Source organism: Salvelinus namaycush, chromosome 34 (genome assembly GCF_016432855.1).
Source record: "Salvelinus namaycush isolate Seneca chromosome 34, SaNama_1.0, whole genome shotgun sequence".
In the NCBI taxonomy this organism is placed as follows: Eukaryota; Metazoa; Chordata; class Actinopteri; order Salmoniformes; family Salmonidae; genus Salvelinus; species Salvelinus namaycush.
The window spans coordinates 22,301,270-22,328,174 of record NC_052340.1 but is presented as its reverse complement, the minus strand read 5'-3'; the positions used below and the strand labels follow the sequence as shown (position 1 = coordinate 22,328,174).

Below are 26,905 nucleotides of genomic sequence, written 5' to 3'. Positions count from 1 at the left end.
GTAACGTAACGGCGCGTTCAGCCTGTGGATGCAACAGTGAGACGCAGCGGATAGCCTCCGCTCTATTTACTCCCCCCCCCCCCCCACACACACACCTCCCCTCGGTAACATCGTTCCGTGTGGCAGCCAGCCTTCTGTCTTTAAGTCTTTTTGACCGGTGAGGGTTTTGATGTTAACATTGTCAAGGGAAAGATAAAAGTTACAGAACTCTCTTCTCTGCGATGGTTGTCTGGGCAAATGGTGATGCCCTTTACGAATGTTGTTATGGATCAATTTCAGCACCGCGGACAGCTCTGGAGGACAAGCGCATGCAGCTACCAGATCCGTCCCGTTTACACAAGCTATGAGACAGACAGAAAGACAGACAGACCATTGCCATGTCTCCTTATTTGACATTGTTTAGCCGTGGATCCAGGAGCAGACTGGGACCAGAAATCGTCCCTGACATTTCTAACACACCGGCCCATTTTTCCCTTAATGCCATCATTATTAGCCAGATAATGGTAATTTTGCTGAGAAAAAAACAAGTTAGTTAGGCCCACTGTGCTAAAAATGGACGAGCCCATCTGGCATTTGCCCCTTTGCATCCATAGGCTACAAAGGCACATATATCCTATTCAATGGGCACAGGCACATCATGTGAAAATCCTGCTATCATCTCCCGTTGTTTACTCAACCAATCAATGACGACATCTATGGGCAACTCGAATCTCCCAGACTGTTGATTGTCCGGCGTATTAACGCGGTTTATTTAACGGGATAACCGTGGTGTGTTGAATGTGGCAGGCTAGCCTAATGACAATTTATACCGGCGAGAAGCGCAGTGACCTCTGTAGCCAACGGGCTGAACAACGTTCATGCCTATTTGAGCAGATTTATGTTTCTGTGATAGAGAAGAGGATAAATGAATTCGGTTCCGTAATAAAGTGAAATGTGACCTACACTTGAGCACATACAGAGCGACAGGTATGTAATACCGCCCGCAGCCTTGGTGAGAAAGAGAGAGAGCGCGAGAGAGAGAAAGACGGTGGTGGAGGAGTCTGTATCGTGATAAATCGGTCTTGCGGGCTGCAGGATGAATGGCTCTTAGGAAGAATGGATCCCGAGCGAACAGCTCTCCCGTTAACGGCGCTGTAATGACGCTGTCATATTAATTACTTCCCTTGACCCCCTCGTTTCTCGCCTACCGCTCGAGGGGACACCGGCCGGGCTCGTACTGTTGAGCCCCCAAACTCTGCTAATATTCCGACGACCTTGATCAAGTTTATTTGCATAAAGTTGTACCCATCCCCTTCAAACTAATTTGCTTAGTGCTTCCAGCTGCTGACATCTATTGAAATATGTTCTACCTGTGGTTAGGATATGTTGTTATGCATAATTGAGGTTAAATATATTGGTTTGAAATACACAAGCGCTTTAGTCATAGTTTCCAAGGCCTATATGACATGAGGGAGAGGGAGAGTGTTGTTCATGTGTCTCTGATCCTTTGAGAAGCTACACAAGACCTCAAGCATGCAAATGTAGTATTATATTCTGATGAGGCAATGGTGTGAAGCTGTGGTAGGATTCATGTGAGGGTATAAACTGCTTGGATAGGTTCCCACTGGGTTTGGTTCCAGTGCTCTGAGACTTGGTATGGCGTTGAATGTTATTGTTCTCCCTCCCCTCTGGCAGCCTTCCCTGCTCCCTGATGTGTCACAGGTAGATAACAGATTGATGTGAAAACAGCAAAGTAAGCCACTATAAAGGATTGATGTCCCCTGCTGCGTTCAGACCCTAACCCCCCACTACCTCTCTGTTTACAGGTAATGACCAGCCCCTTTACCGGTCTGTTACCCGTTACCATGGAGACCACCGCTTCACCATAGAGGAGGATATTCCTCAACCAATCAGAGTGGAGTCCAGTTTCGACCAGAAGGAGTCTAAAGTATTTCCCAACATACACTGCTTCTCTCTGGCACTCCTTATTGGTAACGTGGCAATGGCCTTTCCCTGACTTCCACAGCAGGAGGAGGAAGAGGAAGTCCACATTTTTGCTATTTTCTTTTGGCTTGCCATCACTCCTCACAATGGAGAGGAACTTAACTCTTATGAAGGGTAGTAGTGCTTGACCAAACTGGACACCGTCAAGACACATCATCAAGACATTATCTTTGTTAACAAATTAACCAATAAGATGATCTGGGTCATCCTGGCCCTGCCCATGTGGGCGTGGCGTGGGACTGTTGGCGATGCACAGTCTAACGAGCGGCGAGTCGTGGCACACATCCCCGGTGACATCATCATAGGAGCCCTGTTCTCTGTCCATCACCAGCCGACAGCGGACAAGGTACAACCCTCTGAGACCAAGGCAGCCTTTATGTCCACATGAATGACTGATGGTGTGGGGAAGTTGTACAGTGTGGTCTGAAATGATTGACACCCTTGATAAAGATGAGACAAAATGACTGTATAAAATAAATAATTTAAAAAACTGAGCTATATTGTATGCCATTTTTTTTTTTTCAAATCCAAGTGCCAATGCTGTTTAGTAAACACTATAAGCACAGATTCAGTGTGGAGGAATGGTCTATGATCCTCCCAATGTGTTCTCCAACTCAGAAAACAGTGGCGTTATCCTCACAAGGTGAATTATTGAAAGGTATTGAAAACAGGCGTGTCAATAATTTGTTCCCTTAAAACTCCTACTAAATCTCTTTCTCTGAGCAATTGTATTAGTATAAAATTATATTATTTCCCTTTTTTGTTGTTGTTGCATACAATATAGCTCAGTATTTGAATGATTCATTTTATATGGTCAATATTGCTCATTTTTATCAAGGGTGTCAATAATTTCCAACCCCACTGTATCCATCCCCAGCTGCATAAGTGTAAGAGTCTCATAAGTGTAAGAGTCTCATAAGTGTAAGAGTCTCATAAGTGTAAGAGTCTCATAAGTGTAAGAGTGTCTCAGTGTGTGTCGTGAGCAAAGTGGTATCCAGTGTGTGTGTGTGTGTGTGTGTGTGTGTGTGTGTGTGTGTGTGTGTGTGTGTGTGTGTGTGTGTGTGTGTGTGTGTGTGTGTGTGTGTGTGTGTGTGTGTGTGTATTCCTCACCCAGGTACACGAACGTAAATGCGGCTCGGTGCGCGAGCAGTACGGTATCCAGCGTGTTGAGGCCATGCTGCACACTCTAGACCGTATTAACGCTGACCCCCGTATCCTCCCCAACATCAGCCTGGGCTGTGAGATAAGAGACTCCTGCTGGCACTCTGCTGTGGCCCTGGAGCAGAGCATTGAGTTCATACGAGACTCCCTGGTGTCCTCCGACGAGGCCGAGGTGGGGGGAGGCAGTGTGTGGGGGGGAGGCGGGGGAGGAGCCGACGGGAGGGGAGGGCCGAGGTGTGCGGACCCTGCTGCAACCCCCATGCGGGGGAAGAAGCCTATCGTCGGGCTGATAGGACCAGGTTCCAGCTCTGTGGCCATTCAGGTCCAGAACCTCCTACAGCTCTTCAACATACCCCAGATTGCCTACTCTGCTACCAGCATGGACCTCAGTGACAAAGTAGGCACACAATTCTATTCTATTTTACTCTATTCTATTTTACTTTACTCTACTCCATTCTATTCTATGTTATTAGTACTTTATGAGTAGTCTACTGTGTTTCTCTCCAACAGAGTTTGTATGAGTACTTTATGAGTACTGTTACTCTCCATCAGAGTTTGTATAAGTACTTAATGAGTACTGTTTATCTCCAACAGAGTTTGTATAAGTACTTAATGAGTACTGTTTATCTCCAACAGAGTTTGTATACGTACTTAATGAGTACTGTTTATCTCCAACAGAGTTTGTATAAGTACTTAATGAGTACTGTTTCTCTCCAACAGAGTTTGTATAAGTACTTAATGAGTACTGTTTATCTCCAACAGAGTTTGTATAAGTACTTAATGAGTACTGTTTATCTCCAACAGAGTTTGTATAAGTACTTAATGCGTACTGTTTATCTCCAACAGAGTTTGTATAAGTACTTAATGAGTACTGTTTATCTCCAACAGAGTTTGTATAAGTACTTAATGAGTACTGTTTATCTCCAACACAGTTTGTATAAGTACTTAATGAGTACTGTTTATCTCCAACAGAGTTTGTATAAGTACTTAATGAGTACTGTTTATCTCCAACAGAGTTTGTATAAGTACTTAATGAGTACTGTTTATCTCCAACAGAGTTTGTATAAGTACTTAATGAGTACTGTTTATCTCCAACAGAGTTTGTATAAGTACTTAATGAGTACTGTTTCTCTCCAACAGAGTTTGTATAAGTACTTAATGAGTACTGTTTATCTTCAACAGAGTTTGTATAAGTACTTAATGAGTACTGTTTATCTCCAACAGAGTTTGTATAAGTACTTAATGAGTACTGTTTCTCTCCAACAGAGTTTGTATAAGTACTTAATGAGTACTGTTTCTCTCCAACAGAGTTTGTATAAGTACTTAATGAGTACTGTTTCTCTCCAACAGAGTTTGTATAAGTACTTAATGAGTACTGTTTATCTCCAACAGAGTTTGTATAAGTACTTAATGAGTACTGTTTATCTCCAACAGAGTTTGTATAAGTACTTTATGAGGGTGGTGCCATCGGATGCTCAGCAGGCCAGAGCCATGGTGGACATTGTCAAGAGATACAACTGGAGCTACGTCTCTTCCATACACACAGAGGGTAAGAACAGAACTCTGTCTGTCTGTCTGTCTGTCTGTCTGTCTGTCTGTCTGTCTGTCTGTCTGTCTGTCTGTCTGTCTGTCTGTCTGTCTGTCTGTCTGTCTGTCTGTCTGTCTGTCTGTCTGTCTGTCTGTCTGTCTGTCTGTCTGTCTGTCTGTCTGTCTGTCTGTCTGTCTGTCTGTCTGTCTGTCTGTCTTTTTGTCTTCTTTTTGTCCCGCTGCTCTGTGGTCATTCACACAAACAAGAACATTTGAGAGAATGTGTTTTTGGTATTGAGAATGTGTGTTTCCCTCTTCCCACTCACATCCATGCCTCTTTTCTCCACTATATTGCTTCCTCCTCTGGCCCTCTCTCTCTCTCTCTCTGGGCGCTGATGACTGGCTGTAATTAATCTATGGTTTGGCCACAAAGGGAAGTAGGTCTTTAGCTGAACCGTTAATCAGAGTTACACCTTACACACACACCCACACCCACACCCACACCCACACCCACACCCACACACACACACACACACACACACACACACACACACACACACACACACACACACACACACACACACACACACACACACACACACACACACACACTCTGTGTTGTGAATATGAGGCTATGGGAGTGTCACTGTAAGGAAGGGAGGAACTGAAACAGTAGTGTTAGACTGCTCTGGTCTCTACTGGTCTGGTCTCTACTGGTCTGGTCTCTACTTGTTTGGTTTCTACTGGTCTGGTCTCTACTGGTCTGGTCTCTACTGTTCTGGTCTGGTCTGGTCGGGTCTTGTCATGTCTGGTCTGATCTGGTCTTGTCTGGTCTGGTCTGGTTTGGTCTTATCTAGTCTGGTCTAGTCTGGTCTAGTCTAGTCTAGTCTGGTCTTGTCTGGTCTGGCCTTGTCTGGTCTGGTCTTGTCTCGCCTTGTCTGGTCTGGTCTTGTCTAGCCTTGTCTGGTCTGGTCTTGTCTCGCCTTGTCTGGTCTTGTCTTGACTTGTCTTGTCTTGTCTCGCCGTATCTTGTCTCATCTGGTCTGGTCCTGTCTGGTCTGGTCTTGTCTCGTCTGGTCATGTCTCATTTCTTAAGGACAACTACTCTGTCTCATCTAAAGACAGAGAAGGAGAGAGAGAGAAGGAGAGAGCGAGAAGGACGAAGTGGAAAGTGATATAATGAGCGAGAGAGAGATAAAGGAGAAAGGGGGATCAGCTTTGGAGTGCATTTCCATTAATAATAAAAAATAACAGAGCATTCTCATCTGCCAATTATTGCAGGATATCACCAGGAACCACCAGTCAGGAGGATACAGACAGCTCAGGAAGTATGCTTAGATAAAAAGTAGACATTTTTATATAGAATTAAGCATAATGATTATAGCTCTAGATTGGATGGAAAAAACAGTTTCAGGTGTTTGAAAAAAACAAAATTCTCACGTATTTTGTGCCCCCTCAGATTTTTGGCGTGCTGATTTTTGACACACCTGTCTGTCAGCAAGGTTTATAGATGTTTGATGATGTGTTGACGTGTGTGTGTTGTTGTTGTTGTTGTTGTTGTTGTTGTGTAGGCCTTTTGTCTTTCTTGGCTCCCCTCAGTGAATGGTGTGGTAAACTCTGAGCTGTGGAGGAGGAGAAGGAGTCAGAAGGATGAATAAACCACCGGAATGAGAGACGTTTGATCACATCTTATGCTCTCTGTCTGTCCTACAGCGACAGGGTGTGTGTGTATACCAGTGACAGTGATGAGCATGGGAACTGAGTAAGGGGCTCAGAACTCCCTGTCATTAACTACACCTATTACAGATGGTATTTCCTTCCATAGGTCTCCTGGGAGTGACATCGCGTCACTGTGGCAACTGGAGATACAGCGCTGGCCCTGTGTATGGCTGTGGGAGTCCAGTGAGCCTGTGTGTGTGGCTGTGTGTCTCTGTGTGTGAGTGGCTGTGTGTCTCTGTGTGTGTGTGGCTGTGTGTGTGTGTGTGTGTGTGGCTGTGTGCTTGTCTTCCTCTTAAATGGGGAGGAGGGGTTGGATAGGTAGGGGGAGTTGGAGGATGGGGAGGAGGGACAGGTAGGGGGAGTGATGGAGGATCAGGAGGAGGGATAGGTAGGGGGAGTGGGAGGATGGGGAGGAGGGACAGGTAGGGGGAGTGATGGAGGATCAGGAGGAGGGATAGGTAGGGGGAGAGATGGAGGATGGGGAGGAGGGATAGGTAGGGGGAGAGATGGAGGATGGGGAGGAGGGATAGGTAGGGGGAGAGATGGAGAATCAGGAAGAGGGATAGGTAGGGGAGAGATGGAGGATGGGGAGGAGGGATAGGTAGGGGGAGAGATGGAGGATGGGGAGGAGGGATAGGTAGGGGGAGAGATGGAGGATGGGGAGGAGGGATAGGTAGGGGAGAGATGGAGGATGGGGAGGAGGGATAGGTAGGGGAGAGATGGAAGATCGGGAGGAGGGATAGGTAGGGGAGAGATGAAGGATGGGGAGGAGGGATAGGTAGGGGAGAGATGGAAGATCGGGAGGAGGGATAGGTAGGGGAGAGATGAAGGATGGGGAGGAGGGATAGGTAGGGGGAGAGATGAAGGATGGGGAGGAGGGATAGGTAGGGGGAGAGATGAAGGATGAGGAGGAGGGATAGGTAGGGGAGAGATGGAAGATCGGGAGGAGGGATAGGTAGGGGAGAGATGGAGGATGGGGAGGAGGGATAGGTAGGGGGAGAGATGGAGGATGGGGAGGAGGGATAGGTAGGGGAGAGATGGAAGATCGGGAGGAGGGATAGGTAGGGGGAGAGATGAAGGATGAGGAGGAGGGATAGGTAGGGGGAGAGATGGAGGATGGGGAGGAGGGATAGGTAGGGGAGAGATGGAAGATCGGGAGGAGGGATAGGTAGGGGAGAGATGGAAGATCGGGAGGAGGGATAGGTAGGGGAGAGATGGAGGATGGGGAGGAGGGATAGGTAGGGGAAGAGATGGAGGATGGGGAGGAGGGATAGGTAGGGGGAGAGATGGAAGATGGGGAGGAGGGATAGGTAGGGGAGAGATGGAAGATCGGGAGGAGGGATAGGTAGGGGAGAGATGGAGGATGGGGAGGAGGGATAGGTAGGGGGAGAGATGGAGGATGGGGAGGAGGGATAGGTAGGGGGAGAGATGGAGGACAGGGAGGAGGGATAGGTAGGGGAGAGATGGAGGATGGGGAGGAGGGATAGGTAGGGGGAGAGATGGAGGATGGGGAGGAGGGATAGGTAGGGGAGAGATGGAAGATCGGGAGGAGGGATAGGTAGGGGAGAGATGGAGGATGGGGAGGAGGGATAGGTAGGGGAGAGATGGAGGATGGGGAGGAGGGATAGGTAGGGGAGAGATGGAAGATCGGGAGGAGGGATAGGTAGGGGGAGAGATGGAGGATGGGGAGGAGGGATAGGTAGGGGAGAGATGGAGGATGGGGAGGAGGGATAGGTAGGGGAGAGATGGAGGATGGGGAGGAGGGATAGGTAGGGGGAGAGATGGAGGATGAGGAGGGGAGCCGCCAAGGGCAACAGATGAAAGAGGCATTAGGTAGTCTGAAGTCTGTACTCTGAAGTCTGAAGTCTGTAGTCTGATCTCTGAAGTCTGATCTCTGAAGTCTGTAGTCTGAAGTCTGTACTCTGAAGCCTGTAGTCTGAATCCTGTAGTCTGTAGTCTGTAGTCTGAATCCTGTAGTCTGTAGTCTGAAGCCTGTAGCCTGTAGTCTGAAGCCTGTAGTCTGAAGCCTGTAGCCTGTAGCCTGTAGCCTGTAGCCTGTAGTCTGTAGTCTGTAGTCTGTAGCCTGTAGCCTGTAGCCTGTAGCCTGTAGTCTGAAGCCTGTAGTCTGTAGTCTGTAGCCTGTAGTCTGTAGCCTGTAGTCTGTAGCCTGTAGTCTGTAGCCTGTAGTCTGAAGCCTGTAGTCTGAAGCCTGTAGTCTGAAGCCTGTAGTCTGTAGTCTGTAGCCTGCACAGGGAGGAAAAGATGGAGAGGATAAAATAGGAGAAAAAGGACGTGTGTCACGATCGTCTTGATATGAGAGATTGGACCAAGGCGCAGCATGATATGAATACAGCTTCTTTTTATTTATACGAAGACGGAACACGAAACACTTATTCAAACTAACAAAACAACAAACGACCGTGAAACTACAAACGCAAGTGCACACACAAACTACTTACGTTCAACATAGACTAGACATATACAATGACCCACAACAGCTAAAGCCTATGGCTGCCTTAAATATGGCTCCCAATCAGAGACAACCATAACCAGCTGTCTCTAATTGAGAACCCATTCAGGCAACCATAGACTTTCCTAGACACCTACACACAACACTAAACCATCTATTCTCCTTAACCCTCTAAACCATACAACCCCCTAGACAATACAAAAACACATACTTCACCATGTCACACCCTGACCTAACTAAAATAATAATGAAAACAAAGATAACTAAGGCCAGGGTGTGACATAACCCCCCCCTTAAGGTGCGAACTCCGGGCGCACCAGCATCAAGTCTAGGGGAGGGTCTGGGTGGGCGTCTGTCCACGGTGGCGGCTCTGGCACTGGTCGTGGTCCCCACCCCACCATAGTCACTACCCGCTTACGTAGCCTCCTCCAAATGGCCACCCTCCACATTAACCCCACTGGATTAAGGGGCAGCACCGGACTAAGGGGCAGCACCGGACTAAGGGGCAGCACCGGACTAAGGGGCAGCACCGGACTAAGGGGCAGCACCGGACTAAGGGGCAGCACCGGACTAAGGGGCAGCACCAGGATAAGGGGCAGCACCAGGATAAGGGGCAGCTCCGGACTGAGGGACGGCAGCTCCGGACTGAGGGACGGATCCTGGCTGGATGACTGCTCTGGCGGATCTTGGCTGGACGGCTCTGGCGGATCCTGGCTGGACGGCTCATGGCTGGCTGACGGATCTGGCTGCTCATGGCTGGCTGACGGATCTGGCTGCTCATGGCTGGCTGACGGATCTGGCTGCTCATGGCTGGCTGACGGATCTGGCTGCTCATGGCTGGCTGACGGATCTGGCTGCTCATGGCTGGCTGACGGATCTGGCTGCTCATGGCTGGCTGACGGCTCTGGCAGATCCTGTCTGGTTGGCGGCTCTGGCAGATCCTGTCTGGTTGGCGGCTCTGGCAGATCCTGTCTGGTTGGCGGCTCTGGCAGATCCTGTCTGGTTGGCGGCTCTGGCAGATCCTGTCTGGTTGGCGGCTCTGGCAGATCCTGTCTGGTTGGCGGCTCTGGCAGATCCTGACTGACGAATGGCTCTAGCGGCTCCTGACTGACTAACGGCTCTGACGGCTCGGGACAGACGGGCGGCTCTAATGGCTCGGGACAGACGGATGGCTCAGACGGCACTGGGCAGACGGATGGCTCAGATGGCGCTGGGGAGACGGATGGCTCAGATGGCGCTGGGGAGACGGATGGCTCAGATGGCGCTGGGGAAACGGATGGCTCAGATGGCGCTGGGGAGACGGATGGCTCAGATGGCACTGGGCAGACGGATGGCTCTGGCCGGAATAGGCGCACTGTAGACCTGGTGCGTGGTGCCGGAACTGGAGGCACCGGGCTAAGGACACGCACCTTCAGGCTAGTGCGGGGAGAAGGAACAGAGCATACTGGACCCTGGGGACGCACATTAGGCCTAGTGCGTGGTGCCGGAACTGGTGGTACCGGGCTGGGGACACGCATCTCAGGGCTAATGCGGGGAGCAGCAACAGGATGCACAGGACTCTGGAGACGCACAGGAGGCTTGGTGCGTGGTGCCGGAATTGGTGGTACCGGGCTGGAGACACGCACCATAGGACGAGTGCGTGGAGGAGGAACAGGGCTCTGGAGACATACTGGAAGCCTGGTGCGTGGTGTAGGCACTGGTGGAACTGGACTGGGGCGGGGAGGTGGCGCCGGAAATACCGGACCGTGCAGGCGTACTGGTTCCCTTGAACACCGAGCCTGCCCAACCTTACCTGGTTGAATGCTCCCCGTCGCCCGACCAGTGCGGGGAGGTGGAATAACCCGCACCGGGCTATGTAGGCGAACCGGGGACACCATGCGTAAGGCTGGTGCCATGTATGCCGGCCCGAGGAGACGCACTGGAGACCAGACGCGTTGAGCCGGCATCATGGCACCTGGCTCAATGCCCAATCTAGCCCTACCAGTGCGGGGAGGTGGAATAACCCGCACCGGGCTATGAACACGTACAGGAGACACCGTGCGCTCTATTGCGTAACACGGTGTCCGCCCGTACTCCCGCTCTCCACGGTTAGCCTGGGAAGTGGGCGCAGGTCTCCTACCTGCCCTCGGCCCACTACCTCTTAGCCCCCCCCCAAGAAATTTTTGGGTAGTACTCGCGGGCTTCCAGCCTTGCCTCCGTGCTGCCTCCTCATATCGCCTCCTCTCGGCTTTCGCTGCCTCCAGCTCTTCACGAGGGAGGCGATATTCTCCCGGTTGTGCCCAAGGTCCCTTTCCATCTAATATCTCCTCCCATGTCCATGAATCCTTGATGCCTTGATCCTGTTGCCGCTTGTCACGCTGCTTGATCCGGGTTTGGTGGGTCATTCAGTCACGATCGTCTTGATATGAGAGATTGGACCAAGGCGCAGCATGATATGAATACATCTTCTTTTTATTTATACGAAGACGGAACACGAAACACTTATTCAAACTAACAAAACAACAAACGACCGTGAAACTACAAACGCAAGTGCACACACAAACTACTTACGTTCAACATAGACTAGACATATACAATGACCCACAACAGCTAAAGCCTATGGCTGCCTTAAATATGGCTCCCAATCAGAGACAACCATAACCAGCTGTCTCTAATTGAGAACCCATTCAGGCAACCATAGACTTTCCTAGACACCTACACACAACACTAAACCATCTATTCTCCTTAACCCTCTAAACCATACAACCCCCTAGACAATACAAAAACACATACTTCACCATGTCACACCCTGACCTAACTAAAATAATAATGAAAACAAAGATAACTAAGGCCAGGGTGTGACAACGTGTGAATTAGAGAATGAGAGAATGAGGGGTTATTTGCTTCCTAGACCCAGTGTGTCTTCTCAGACAGCCCAGTTAAAGTGCTCCTCAACTGGGCATAGCTGAGGAGACTAACCCTGTGGGGATTTACCTTGCACCACACCTGAGTTCAACTCCACGTCAACTCCAAGCTATTCAGAGCATAGTTTTTTTCCAAGTGGATTGTTCACATCATTGCTTCAATTCAAATGCTATTGAGAGAGACTGAGCTTTGTGCATCATACATACTGACACATTCTGACAAACCCTAACTTCTAAATACATCCTGTTTAACCAACCCCGTCTCTCTGAGCCTTCTCTCTATCCCACTGTCCCCTTCCCACTCTCTATTCCCCCCTCTCTCAACCCCTCTCCCTCTCTATATCCCTCTCTCTGAGCCTTCTCTCTATCCCACTGTCCCCTTCCCACTCTCTATTCCCCCCCTCTCCCTCTCTATATCCCTCTCTCTCTACCCCTTTCCTTCTCTATATCCCACTGCCCCCCCTCTCTACCCCCCCCCCCCCCTCTCCCCCTCTCCCCAAAGTACTGAGTGACAGAGTTGTCTCTGCTCTCCTGAGAGGGAACATTAAATGGACGGTGCTTATTTGGGCAGAGATGATACCTCTCAGGGGATTAAAACTGTTGGATTGGAGTGTGTGGGAGAGAGAGAGAGAGTATGTGTGTGTGTCTGTGTGTGTGAGGGGTAGTGTCTATGTGTGTGGATGTGCTTGTGTGTGTGTGTGTGATTAATGGGATATGTCAGGGTTGTTGCCATGGTTAACAGGGTCAAAATAATCTGGTTGGAGTTAAAATGTATTTAGGAAATACAACATATGTGTGTGTATGGGTGTGTGTGTGTGTTAGTGTGTGTAATACATTAAGGTTGTAGGAGAGACATATCCTCGCCAGACTCTAACGTGTGTGTGTTAGTGTGTGTTGGAGAGTATTGGCCTGTCTTGCCACCTCTCACTATTTGAGGTGTAAATGTTGTTGTTATGTTGAACTGTCTCTCTGAAACATGATAGGCTGTCACTCTGCCATTCTACCCTAGGCATTTCTATGTCCTTCTGCCATTCTATGCCAGGCAATTCTATGTTTGACATGTTATTACAAATCTTAAGCAGCACAGGATTAATGTGAAAGAGGAGGAGGGAGATAGAGGTAATGAACGATAGAGAGAGAGAGAGATGGAGAGAGAGCGAGATGTAGAGAGACCATTTCACTTAGAATGAATTGATGTCCATTACAGTGACAGATAATGGTTGTTATTACTGAGGCCTAACCCATCTGTCTGTCCCTGGCTTCCACTTAGGGGAATATTACATCAACTTCCCACCAAACATGCACACAACACGTTTGTCATGTTCTCAGAACACGTTTGTCATGTTCCCAGAACACGTTTGCCATGTTCTCAGAACACGTTTGCCATGTTCCCAGAACACGTTTGTCATGTTCCCAGAACACGTTTGCCATGTTCTCAGAACACGTTTGCCTTGTTCTCAGAACACGTTTGCCATGTTCTCAGAACACGTTTGCCTTGTTCTCAGAACACGTTTGTCATGTTCTCAGAACACGTTTGTCATGTTCCCAGAACACGTTTGCCATGTTCTCAGAACACGTTTGCCTTGTTCTCAGAACACGTTTGCCATGTTCTCAGAACACGTTTGCCATGTTCCCAGAACACGTTTGTCATGTTCCCAGAACACGTTTGCCATGTTCTCAGAACACGTTTGCCTTGTTCTCAGAACACGTTTGTCATGTTCCCAGAACACGTTTGCCATGTTCTCAGAACACGTTTGCCTTGTTCTCAGAACACGTTTGTCATGTTCCCAGAACACGTTTGTCATGTTCCCAGAACACGTTTGCCATGTTCTCAGAACACGTTTGCCTTGTTCTCAGAACACGTTTGCCATGTTCCCAGAACACGTTTGCCATGTTCCCAGAACACGTTTGCCATGTTCTCAGAACACGTTTGCCTTGTTCTCAGAACACGTTTGTCATGTTCTCAGAACACGTTTGTCATGTTCCCAGAACACGTTTGCCATGTTCTCAGAACACGTTTGCCTTGTTCTCAGAACACGTTTGCCATGTTCTCAGAACACGTTTGCCATGTTCCCAGAACACGTTTGTCATGTTCCCAGAACACGTTTGTCATGTTCTCAGAACACTTTTGCCATGTTCCCAGAACACGTTTGCCATGTTCCCAGAACACGTTTGCCTTGTTCTCAGAACACGTTTGCCATGTTCTCAGAACACGTTTGCCATGTTCCCAGAACACGTTTGTCATGTTCTCAGAACACGTTTGCCATGTTCCCAGAACACGTTTGCCATGTTCTCAGAACACGTTTGTCATGTTCTCAGAACACGTTTGCCATGTTCCCAGAACACGTTTGTCATGTTCTCAGAACACGTTTGCCATGTTCTCAGAACACGTTTGCCATGTTCTCAGAACACGTTTGCCATGTTCTCAGAACACAAGATATTGTTCTCGACACGTTTCATGGAAACATTGCAGGAACATTAATGTGTCCCGTTTTTTGTGGGTTAGGAGAATATTCCACCAATGTCACACTAAACATACACAGAACATGATTGCCATGTTATCAGAATATAATATATTCATGTTCTAGACACGTTTCATGGGAACGTTGCCAGAACATTTCTGTTTATCAGTTGTCAGGATGTAGCCTCATGGTACAATTATTTTTTAAATATATATTAAAAAAAGTTTAATTACACATCACGCCTTGTTACTTCTGAAAAAGCCAATCAAGGCCCTTATTGATAAACCACTGATCCATTCATAGCTGTTTGCCTGTTGGCAAGGTTAAGGATACTCACAAAAACACCCAATTGCTTACACCTGTCAAGTCATTTTAACAGGTTAACAAGGCCTACCAACATAAGACAACTATACTGAAAACCCTTCAATTGCTGAAATAAGTCAATCAATGACAGTCAGAATGACTAATGCATGCCATAGACATGGTGGCGTTGAAGGAAGCTCGGAGTCCCGGGAGGTTGTGAGATCACATCCCACGTGAGGACTGTTGAATAATAATTACTGTATAAATCAACATGCAAAATGTAATCATTTGTCAAATATTTAAATTGAAAAACCCTGTATATTAAAAGCAACTTTGTGTTTGAGTATCCTTGACAACAGACAAAGAGTTCTGAATGGTTCAGTGTTTCAGGGCCTTGGTTGGCTTGACAACAGACAAAGAGTTCTGAATGGTTCAGTGTTTCAGGGCCTTGGTTGGCTTGACAACAGACAAAGAGTTCTGAATGGTTCAGTGTTTCAGGGCCTTGGTTGGCTTGACAACAGACAAAGAGTTCTGAATGGTTCAGTGTTTCAGGGCCTTGGTTGGCTTGACAACAGACAAAGAGTTCTGAATGGTTCAGTGTTTCAGGGCCTTGGTTGGCTTGACAACAGACAAAGAGTTCTGAATGGTTCAGTGTTTCAGGGCCTTGGTTGGCTTGACAACAGACAAAGAGTTCTGAATGGTTCAGTGTTTCAGGGCCTTGGTTGGCTTGACAACAGACAAAGAGTTCTGAATGGTTCAGTGTTTCAGGGCCTTGGTTGGCTTGACAACAGACAAAGAGTTCTGAATGGTTCAGTGTTTCAGGGCCTTGGTTGGCTTGACAACAGACAAAGAGTTCTGAATGGTTCAGTGTTTCAGGGCCTTGGTTGGCTTGACAACAGACAAAGAGTTCTGAATGGTTCAGTGTTTCAGGGCCTTGGTTGACTTGACAACAGACAAAGAGTTCTGAATGGTTCAGTGTTTCAGGGCCTTGGTTGACTTGACAACAGACAAAGAGTTCTGAATGGTTCAGTGTTTCAGGGCCTTGGTTGACTTGACAACAGACAAAGAGTTCTGAATGGTTCAGTGTTTCAGGGCCTTGGTTGGCTTGACAACAGACAAAGAGTTCTGAATGGTTCAGTGTTTCAGGGCCTTGGTTGGCTTGACAACAGACAAAGAGTTCTGAATGGTTCAGTGTTTCAGGGCCTTGGTTGACTTGACAACAGTAACAAGGCGTGATGTGTAATGAAACCAAAACATTTCTTTAATGGAATATTCTCCTGACCCTCAGAAAACTGGACACATGAATGTTCTTGCAAAGTTCCCATGAAACGTGCCTAGAACATGAATATCTTATATTCTGAGATCATTGCAACCTTGTTCTGTGTATGTTTGGTGGGACGTTGATGGAATATTCTCCTGACCCACTGAAAACTGGACACGTGAATGCTCTTGCAACGGCCTAGGAAACATGTCTTGAACATTTAATATGGTATATTCTGAGAACATGGTAACCACGTTCTGGGTATGTTCAGTTTGACATTATTAAGGGAATGTTAACCTAACTCTAACTCGAACACCAATAGGTTCTCAGAAGGTTTTTGTTAACATAGATAGAATGTTCGGTAACACTTTACTTGACGCCCAGTGTCATAATATGTTATGACACGGTCATAACCATGCAATAATAAGTCATAACAGCTGACGTAACTTGTCATAACCTGTTAATAATATGGTCATAACACTGTCATGACCCATAGATTTACACCTGTTGCGACATATATTGTGTTACTTTATGGCTGGTTATGACACCTACATAAGAGTGTCAAAACCCATAAAACCTACCACACAAGGCAAAACATTCCATTACACCATAGCCTACTTGTCAACAGTATTTTTATGTAAAGTTTTTAATAGACTATATTAAATGACCATTGTCATTGTGCACACATTGACGTCAGACATGCAACTACCCCAATGCTCTGTTGCTGATGACTGGGATGAATGCAGGAGCAGATTCCAGGAGCAGGACAAGACACCCTCTTTGTGAATGATGACTGACATAAGGGCCTATCTGGCTTATATGATTATGATGGTCATAATGTTTCATAACAGTGTCATAAAGTGTATTTTCTTAGTCCAAGTAAAGTGACACAGGATGGACGTAATTCTTCTTGACAGTGGTATAAAGTCGGGGTGCATCTTAACATCTGTGAAGAAATTATTTGGGCAACAATTTCTGAGGCTGGTAACTCTACTGAACTGATCCTCTGCGGCAGAGGTGACTATGGGTCTTCCTTTCCTGTGGCGGTCCTCATGAGAGACAGTTTCATCATAGCGCTTGATGGTTTTTGCGACTGCACTTGAAGAAACTTTCAGTTCTTGAAATTTTCTGGATTGACTGACCTTAATTTCATTTCTCTTTGCTTATTTGAGCTGTTCTTGCCATAATATGGACTTGGTCTTTTACCAAATAGGGCTATCTTCTTATCTTATCTTATCTTTTTATACCACCACTACCTTGTCACAATAAAACGGATTGGCTCAAACACATTAAAAAGGAATGAAATTCCACAAATTAACTTCTAACAAGGCACACCTGTTAATTGAAATGCATTCCAGGTGTCTACTTCATGGAGCTGGTTGAGAGAATGCCAAGATTGTGCAAAGCTGTCATCAAGGCAAAGGGTGGCTACTTTGAAGAATCTCAAATCTCAAATATATTTTGATTTGCTAAACACTTTTTTGGTTACTACATGATTCCATATGTGTTATTTCATAGTTTTGAGTCCTCACTATTATTCTACAATGTAGAATATAGTAAAAATAAAGAAAAAGCCTTGAATGAGTAGGTGTGTTCAAACTTTTGACTGGTACTGTATATTTGTTCTAGGGCTTTGTGTTTTTATTGAGATAGGACAGTGAAGAGGAGAAAGGAAAGGCAGGAGAAATTGTCAGAAGGACACGGGTCAGATTGGAACCCAAAGTGGCTGTGGTACTAACCACTGGACCATACAGGCCATGCATCTCGACAGTCTAAAGTGGTCTCCTGGTGCCCTTTCCTGTGTTAAATAACTGAACTGGTGGACGGTATTTCCTATTTGGCATCTATGTTATACCTCGCTGTTAGCAGTTGATGTTATTCTTCAATAACACAGACGCCAAAGAAAATCAGGGGGAGGAAAATAGCTTTATTCAAAGAGAACAAATCATGCGGGGAGGTAGATGGTAGATGTTCATGCTCCCCTGTCCTCAGTGATTCTCTCCATAGAACAAAGGGACAGGATGTAGTTTTATAACCCAGCACTAGCATGTGGTTGATCAATTAGAATTCCTTGCAATAACACTGGACCAATGGCCAAATAACAAGTATCCTATTTCAGGTTCAATGTATAAACAATTTGGACCAATGAGAACTTGCCATGTAGCTATGAGTCCCGGACTGGAATTCCTCCCATATCTCTGACCTATTGATCAATACTTCCCTATTACAGAACAAAACACAATTTCCTTTGATCATTAGTCATCTATTGACCTCTCGTCCTCTGCGTTGTGTATTTATCTTCAAAATATTCTTACATCACCCATGACTTCAAGTGAATACTACGGATGACGGAGAAACCAGAGAGGAAATAACACTGACCGAGAAGATGAGGAGATCTGAGTGGAGGAGAATGAGCGGAGAAGAGGCGAGGGGTGGTTAGGTGTTTCTGGTGTGAGCCAGAGTCCTGGTGAGAATTGGTTTGTCCTGAGCAGATAATTGCCATTGTGATGGGAACGGCTGTGACACAGCTGAGCCCGAATGGAGAGCACATTATGTGTTGTTGGCTGCTGTTCCGCTCTGCTCACTTCTGTGTCTCTAAAGCTATTATATTGTGTATAGAGATATGTTTTTCTCTGCTCTCTATTTTCCTCTATCCCGCCAGGAAGCAGGCTCTTCTTAGCTCTCCCACTGTGTCTTTGTGCATAGATGTGTGTGTTTCACAAATGATTCCCAGTTTGACTGGTTACATGCTATCGGGCTGGAATGTGTGTGTTTACCCACATAAAAAAATACTATAGTATACTGTAAATAGTGTAGTATTACTATATTTATATACTATAGTATTCACTGTAGTGTTTTTGTGGACTTTACTGTAGTATGACTGTAGTATTCACTGTACATTTTAGCATTTAACATATGTCATTTAGCAGACACTCTTATCCAGAGCGACTTACAGTACAGAGTGCATACATTTTCATACTTAATATTGATACTTAGCATTGAAAATATATGCCCTCAGTAAATTACTGTAGTTTTGTTAGTGTTTTAATTTTTTTTATTATCTTTGACATGGAAGTGGAGAAATACTAAAAGAGCACATTTTCCATGACCTGTAAGTAGGTAGAACTGGAGTCTGAACAGATATGTCAAAGCTTCTGCTCTTGTATACTACCACATAATATAGTAAGTACAACACAATTGAGGGATACTACAGTGTGTAGTATAGTATTCTACAGTATACTACAACATAATATAGTAAGTACAACACAATCGAGGGATACTACAGTGTGTAGTATAGTATTCTACAGTATACTACAACATGATATAGTAAGTACAACACAATCGAGGGATACTACAGTGTGTAGTATAGTATTCTACAGTATACTACGACATAATATAGTAAGTACAACACAATCGAGGGATACTACAGTGTGTAGTATAGTATTCTACATTATACTACAACATAATATAGTAAGTACAACACAATTGAGGGATACTACAGTGTGTAGTATAGTATTCTACAGTATACTACGACATAATATAGTAAGTACAACACAATTGAGGGATACTACAGTGTGTAGTATAGTATTCTACAGTATACTACAACATGATATAGTAAGTACAACACAATTGAGGGATACTACAGTGTGTAGTATAGTATTCTACAGTATACTACGACATAATATAGTAAGTACAACAAAATTGCGGGATACTACAGTGTGTAGTATAGTATTCTACAGTATACTACGACATAATATAGTAAGTACAACAAAATTGAGGGATACTACAGTGTGTAGTCTAGTATTCTACAGTATACTACAACATGGTATAGTAAATACATCACAATCGAGGGATACTACAGTGTGTAGTATAGTATTCTACAGTATACTACGACATAATATAGTAAGTACAACACAATTGAGGGATACTACAGTGTGTAGTATAGTATTCTACAGTATACTACAACATGATATAGTAAGTACTACACATGATTGAGGGATACTACAGTGTGTAGTATAGTATTCTACAGTATACTACATACAGTTGAAGTCGGAAGTTTACATACACCTTAGCCAAATACATTTAAACTCAGTTTTTCACAATTCCTGACATTTAATCCTAGTAAAAATTCCATGTCTTAGGTCAGCTAGGATCACCACCTCATTTTAAGAATGTGAAATGTCAGAATAATAGTAGAGAGAATGATTTATTTCAGCTTTTATTTCTTTCATTACATTCCCAGTGGGTCAGAAGTTTACATACACTCAATTAGTATTTGGTAGCATTGCCTTTAAATTGTTTAACTTGGGTCAAACATTTCGGGTAGCCTTCCACAAGCTTCCCACAATAAGTTGGGTGAATGTTGGCCCATTCCTCCTGACAGAGCTGGTGTAACTGAGTCAGGCTTGTATGCCTCCTTGCTCGCACATGCTTTTTCAGTTCTGCCCACAAATTTTCTATAGGATTGAGGCCAGGGTTTTTGATGGCCACTCCAATACCTTGACTTTGTTGTCCTTAAGCCATTTTGCCACAACTTTGGAGGTATGCTTCTACACCTTCTACACCTGCATTGCTTGCTGTTTGGGGTTTTAGGCTGGGTTTCTGTACAGCACTTTGAGATATCAGCTGATGTAAGAAGGGCTATATAAATACATTTGATTTGATTTGATGCTTGGGGTCATTGTCCATTTGGAAGACCAATTTGCGACCAAGCTTTAACTTCCTGACTGATGTCTTGAGATGTTGCTTCAATATATCCACATAATTTTCCTCCTCATGGAGCCATCTATTTTGTGAAGTGCACCAGTCCCTAATGCAGCAAAGCACCCCCACAGCATGATGTTGCCACCCCCGATCTTCAAGGTTGGGATGGTGTTATTCGGCTGGCAAACATCCCCCTTCTCCTCCAAACATAACGATGGTCATTATGCCCAAACAGTTCTATTTGTGTTTCATCAGACCAGAGGACATTTCTCCAAAAATTACGATATTTGTCCCCATGTGCAGTTGCAAACCGTAGTCTGGCTTTTTTATGGCGGTTTTGGAGCAGTGGCTTCTTCCTTGTTGAGCGGCCTTTCAGGTTATATCGATATAGGACTCGTTTTACTGTGGATATAGATACTTTCGTACCTGTTTCCTCCAGCATCTTCACAAGATCCTTTGGTGTTGTTCTGGGATTGATTTGCACTTTTCGCACCACAGTACGTTCATCTCTAGGAGACAGAACGCGTCTCCTTCCTGAGCGGTATGACGGCTGCGTGGTCCCATGGTGTTTATATTTGCGTACTATTGTTTGTACAGATGAACGTGGTACCTTCAGGCGTTTGGAAATTGCTCCCAAGGATGAACCAGACTTGTGGAGGCATACAAGTTTGAAGGTAGGCCTTGAAATACATCCACAGGTACACCTCCAATTGACTCAAATGATGTCAATTAGCCTATCAGAAGCTTCTAAAGCCATGACATCATTTTCTAGAATTTTCCAAGCTGTTTAAAGGCACAGTCAACTTAGTGTATGTAAACTTCTGACTCAGTGGAGTTGTGATACAGTGAATTATAAGTGAAATAATCTGTCTGTAAACAATTGTTGGAAAATGTACTTGTGTCATGCACAAAGTAGATGTCCTAACCGCCTTGCCAAATTTATTGTTTGTTAACAACAAATTTGTGGAGTGGTTGAAAAACAAGTTTGAATGACTCCAACCTAAGTGTATGTAAACTTCCGACTTCAACTGTATCACTATAGCATTATATAGATTTCTATAGTAAGTACTATAGTATTCTATAGTAAACTGTAGCATTTTTTCATGTGGGGATTTGAGTGTGTTTATGTGTGTGTATCCTGTAACTGGTGTTGAGTTGATTTCAGGGGGAGGGTCTGAAGAATCTTGTCTCCTCTGATCTCACCGGCAACATCTGTTCTCTGTCACAGGAACTTACAGCGTCAGACACATCACATAGCCTGGCCCTGGACACAATGTATGTCTGTGAATTTGCGCTTATTAAGTGTCTGTATTTGCGTGTAAGTGTCTGTTGGCTTGGACATGGGCATACGTGTGTTTGAGTGTGTGTATGTATGTGTGGTATGGTGTGAGTGTGTGTGAGTGTGTGTGAGTGTATGTGAGTGTGTGTGTGTGTGTGTGTGTGTGTGTGTGTGTGTGTGTGTGTGTGTGTGTGTGTGTGTGTGTGTGTGTGTGTGTGTGTGTGTGTGTGTGTGTGTAAGGGGTTGGGCTGTCTGTGCCATCTGTCGCCTGCTCCTCTCACTGAGACACTAATTACAGGACTTTACACGTTGCCCTGCTACCCAAGACCACACACACACACACACACACACACACACACACACACACACACACACACACACACACACACACACACACACACACACACACACACACGCACACACACACGCGCACACGCACACGCACACACACACACCAGAGGATGCTGGTGGGAGGAGCTATAAGAGGACGGGCTCATTGTAATAACTGGAATGGAATCAGTGGAACGGAGTCAAACATGTTGTGTTTTGTGTTTTCATGTTGTTTTCATGTTGTTTTCATGTGTTTTCATGTGTTTTCATGTTGTTTTGTGTTTTCATGTGTTTTCATGTTGTTTTCATGTTGTTTTCATGTGTTTTCATGTTGTTTTCATGTTGTTTTCATGTGTTTTCATGTTGTTTTCATGTGTTTTCATGTTGTTTTCATGTTGTTTTCATGTGTTTTCATGTTGTTTTCATGTGTTTTCATGTTGTTTTCATGTTGTTTTCATGTGTTTTCATGTGTTTTCATGTGTTTTCATGTTGTTTTCATGTTGTTTTCCAGTTTTAATGTCATGTGCAGAAGGACAGTGAAATGCCTTTCTGGCCAGCTCTAACCCCAACAATGCACTAATCAATATCAACCTAATACTCAAACACACTATAAGAAATAAGAAAAACACGAGAAAGTAAGAAGCTATACTGTATATATACAGGGTCAGTTCCAGTACCATATTAACAATGTGATAGAGGTAGATATCTATAGTGGTAAGTTGACTAGGCATCAGGAAATATGATAAACAGAGTAGCAGCAGCATAGATGAGGATTGTATGTGCGTGTGTGCGTGTGTGTCTCGATAGCATTTGTGTGTGTAAGCAAATTAAGTCGATAAAAGATTGTACTGTGCAACCGTCTTCATCGACCTGGCTAAGGCTTTTCAACTCTGTCAATCACCCTATTCTTATTGGCAGACTCAACAGCCTTTGTTTCTCAAATGACTGCCTCGCCTGGTTCACCAACTACTTCTCAGATAGAGTTCAGTGTGTCAAATCGGAGGGCATGTTGTCCGGACCTCTGGCAGTCTCTATGGGGGTACCACAGGGTTCAATTCTCGGGCCGACTCTTTTCTCTGTATATACCAACGATGTCGCTCTTGCTGCGGGTGATTCCCTGATCCACCTCTACGCAGACGACACCATTCTGTATACATCTGGCCCTTCTTTCGACACTGTGTTAACAAACCTCCAAACCTCCAAACCTCCAAACTTCAATGCCATACAACACTCCTTCCGTGGCCTCTAACTGCTCTTAAACTCTAGTAAAACTAAATGCATGCTTTTCAACCGTTTTCTGCCCGCACCTGCCCGCCCGACTAGCATCACTACTCTTGACGGTTCTGACTTAGAATATGTGGGCAACTGCAAATACCTAGGTATCTGGCTAGACTGTAAACAAAATTAAATCTAGAATCAGCTTTCTGTTCCGCAACAAAGCCTCCTTCACCCACCCTGCCAAACATACCCTAGTAAAACTAACTATCCTACCGATCCTCGACTTTGGTGATGTCATTTACAAAATAACCTCCAACACTCTACTCGCCAAACTGGATGCAGTCTATCACAGTGCCACCCGTTTTGTCACCAAAGCCCCATATACCACCCACCACTGCGACCTGTATGCTCTAATCAGCTGGCCCTTGCTACATGTTTGTTGCCAGACCCACTGGCTCCAGGTCATCTATAAGTCTTTGCTAGGTAAAGCTCCGCCTTATCTCAGCTCACTGGTGACGGTAACAACACCCACCCGTAGCACGTGCTCCAGCAGGTATATCTCACTGGTCATCCCCAAAGCCAACACTGTCACGACTTCCACCGAGGTCGGTCCCTCTCCTTGTTCGGGCGGCGTTCGGCGGTCGACGTCACCGACCCTCTAGCCATCGCTGATCCATTTTCCATTTGTGTTGTCTTGTTTTCCCACACACCTGGTTTAATTTCCCTCAATATGTGTTGTGTATTTAGCCCTCTGTTTCCCCCGTGTCTTTGTGATTGTTTATTGTTAGGTCGGTACGTTTCTGGCTGGTTTATTCCCGAGTGCTGTTTTACCCGTATTTAGTGGCAACCGTTATTTTGTTCGCACATTGGGTTTGTTTGGGAATTTAGCCAGGACACCGGGGTTAACACCCATACTCTTACGATAAGTGCCATGGGATCTTTAGTGACCACAGAGAGTCAGGACACCCGTTTAACGTCCCATCCGAAAGACGGCACCCTACACAGGGCAGTGTCCCCAATCACTGCCCTAGGACATTGGGATATTTTTTGACCAGAGGAAAGAGTGCCTCCTACTGGCCCTCCAACACCACTTCCAGCAGCATCTGGTCTCCCATCCAGGGACTGACCAGGACCACCATTACTTTGTGCTATTGCCTTTATTAAAAGTGCGTTGTTGACTTATCTTTGCTCTCCTGCGCCTGACTTCATGCACCAGCTACACCCACCGCCTGACAAACACTTACTTTGGCCGCCTTTCCTTCCAGTTCTCTGCTGCCGATGACTGGAACGAATTGCAAAAATCGCTGAAGCTGGAGACTTACATATCCCTCACCAACTTTAAACGCTGCAGCTGTACATAGCCCATCTGTAAATAGCCCATCCAATCTACCTACCTCATCCCTATATTGTTTTTATTTGCTTTTCTGCTCTTTTGCACACCAGTATTTCGACTTGCACGTCATCATCTGCACATCTATCACTCCAGTGTTAATCTGCTAAATGGTAATTATTCGCTCCTATGGCCTATTTATTGCCTACCATATAGACTTTCTTTTTTTTCTACTGTGTCATTGACTTGTTTATTGTGTTATTGGCTTGTTTATTGTTTATTCCATGTTTTTCCATGTGTAACTCTGTGTTGTTGTCTGTGTCACACTGCTTTGCTTTATCTTGGCCAGGTCGCAGTTGTAAATGAGAACTTGTTCTCAACTAGCCTACCTGGTGAAATAAAGGTGGAATAAGAAAGTGTGTGTGTGAAGTCCTGTGACTGTGCATAGTGTAAAAATAAAATACACGGGTCAACTCAGATAGTCAGTGTAGCCATTTTGTTAGCTATTTAACGGTCATGGCTTGGGGATAGAAGTTGTTCAGGAGCCTGTGGGTGTCAGACTTGATGCATCGGTACTGAAGCAGAGAGAACAGTCTATGGCCTGGGTGGCTGGAATCTTTAACGATTTTCCTGGGCCTTCCTTTCCCGTCGCCTGATATTGAGGTTCTAGATGTCAGGCAGCTCAGCCCTAGTGATGTACTGAGCTGTTTAATGTGTTTGGTACCATTCTATCGATTCCATTCCAGCCATTACAATGAGCCTGTCCTCCAAGAGCTCCTCCCACCAGCCTCCTCTGACATAACACACACACAGGATTTGACACATGGCTACATGGGCTCTGCTCCTGCTAACTACATCAATACAGACCTGATACTATTACATGGTAAATTCTCTGCGTATCATTTGGTGTTAGGAGCCCACTGGGACTTGTGAGGGGATCAGAGCTGGGAGATTAATGATCTTGTGAAAAAACTGATAAGAAAAAATAGATGAAGATGAAGGAGGGAATAAAATAGAAGGAGAGATGAAGGAGACGGTGAGATGGAAAGACGGAGAACAAGAGAGAGAAAAAATAGGCATAGCGAGAAAAAGAGAAGGGAATCCTATCAAACACTCTGTCACCATGCTCTCCCTTTCATTTGCATCAATTCCAGGTCATCCACTTCCTCTTCTTATTTTATATTTATTTTATTTAACCTTTATTTAACGAGGCAAGTCAGTTAAGAACATTATTTCTCTCTCTCTCTCTCTCTCTCTCTCTCTCTCTCTCTCTCTCTCTCTCTCTCTCTCTCTCTCTCTCTCTCTCTCTCTCTCTCTCTCTCGCTCTCTCTCTCTCTCTTTCTCTCTGTCTCCCTCTTTCTCCTCTCTCTCTCTCTCTCGCTCTCTCTCTCGCTCTCTCTCTCTCTCTCAACCTCTATCTCCCTCTATCTCTCTCTCTTTCTCTCTCTGTGTGTCTTCATTTAGAACTGAGACTTACTCTCGTTGAGCATTCTATACATTAAACACGTAATCTGTTCCTCTCTTTCTCTCTTTCCCCTGCCCCTCTCTTCCTGTCACTCACCGCCCCTCTCTTCCTGTCACTCACCGCCCCTCTCTTCCTGTCACTCACCACCCCTCTCTTCCTGTCACTCACCGCCCTCTCTCCGGTCTCCTAGGTAACTACGGGGAGAGTGGGATGGAGGCGTTCAAGGATATGGCTGCCAAGGAGGGCATCTGCATCGCCCACTCTGGTAAGCTCTTACTGGTGATGTCATTAACCAGGAAGTACATCTAGTCCTAGTGCCACATGGAACCTCCTCGGGCAGATTACACCCTATTTAGTGCACTAGTTTAATCTCCAGCCATGTGCAAAAATAGTGCACTATGTGGTGAATAAGATATTAGGTAAGTTTCCCTTGGGGAAATTACATGAAGTGAAACAGGGACAATTAAATGACTTCTAAAGCTCCTTGATCACTTACCTCATCTCCTGATGTGTCCTATGATAGGTAAGATCTGGAGCAACGCAGGGGAGAAGAGTTTTGATAGGCTGCTGGAGCGTCTCAGAGCCCACCTGCCCAAGGCCAGGGTGGTAGCCTGCTTCTGTGAGGGCATGACGGTCAGGAACATCCTCATGGCCATGAGACGACAGGGACTGGTGGGGGAGTTCCTATTGGTCGGCAGGTCAGTGGACACTGGAACTGCAGAGATACACACAAACACATACTGATACGCAGACACACACTGTACATATTGAGTGTTTGTGTGTGGTGTGA

At 45.5% G+C, this 26,905-nt stretch overlaps 1 protein-coding gene across 1 annotated transcript; it reads left to right on the top strand.

Annotated features, from left to right (window-relative positions):
- Positions 1 to 2,176: 2,176 nt before the first annotated feature.
- LOC120028432 (metabotropic glutamate receptor 5-like) lies at positions 2,177 to 26,859 on the top strand. The gene is made up of 5 exons (XM_038973652.1): positions 2,177 to 2,329; positions 3,134 to 3,541; positions 4,579 to 4,693; positions 26,306 to 26,380; positions 26,639 to 26,859. The coding sequence occupies exons 1-5, from the start codon at positions 2,177 to 2,179 to the stop codon at positions 26,857 to 26,859; spliced, it is 972 nt and encodes a 323-aa protein (XP_038829580.1).
- Positions 26,860 to 26,905: the final 46 nt, after the last annotated feature.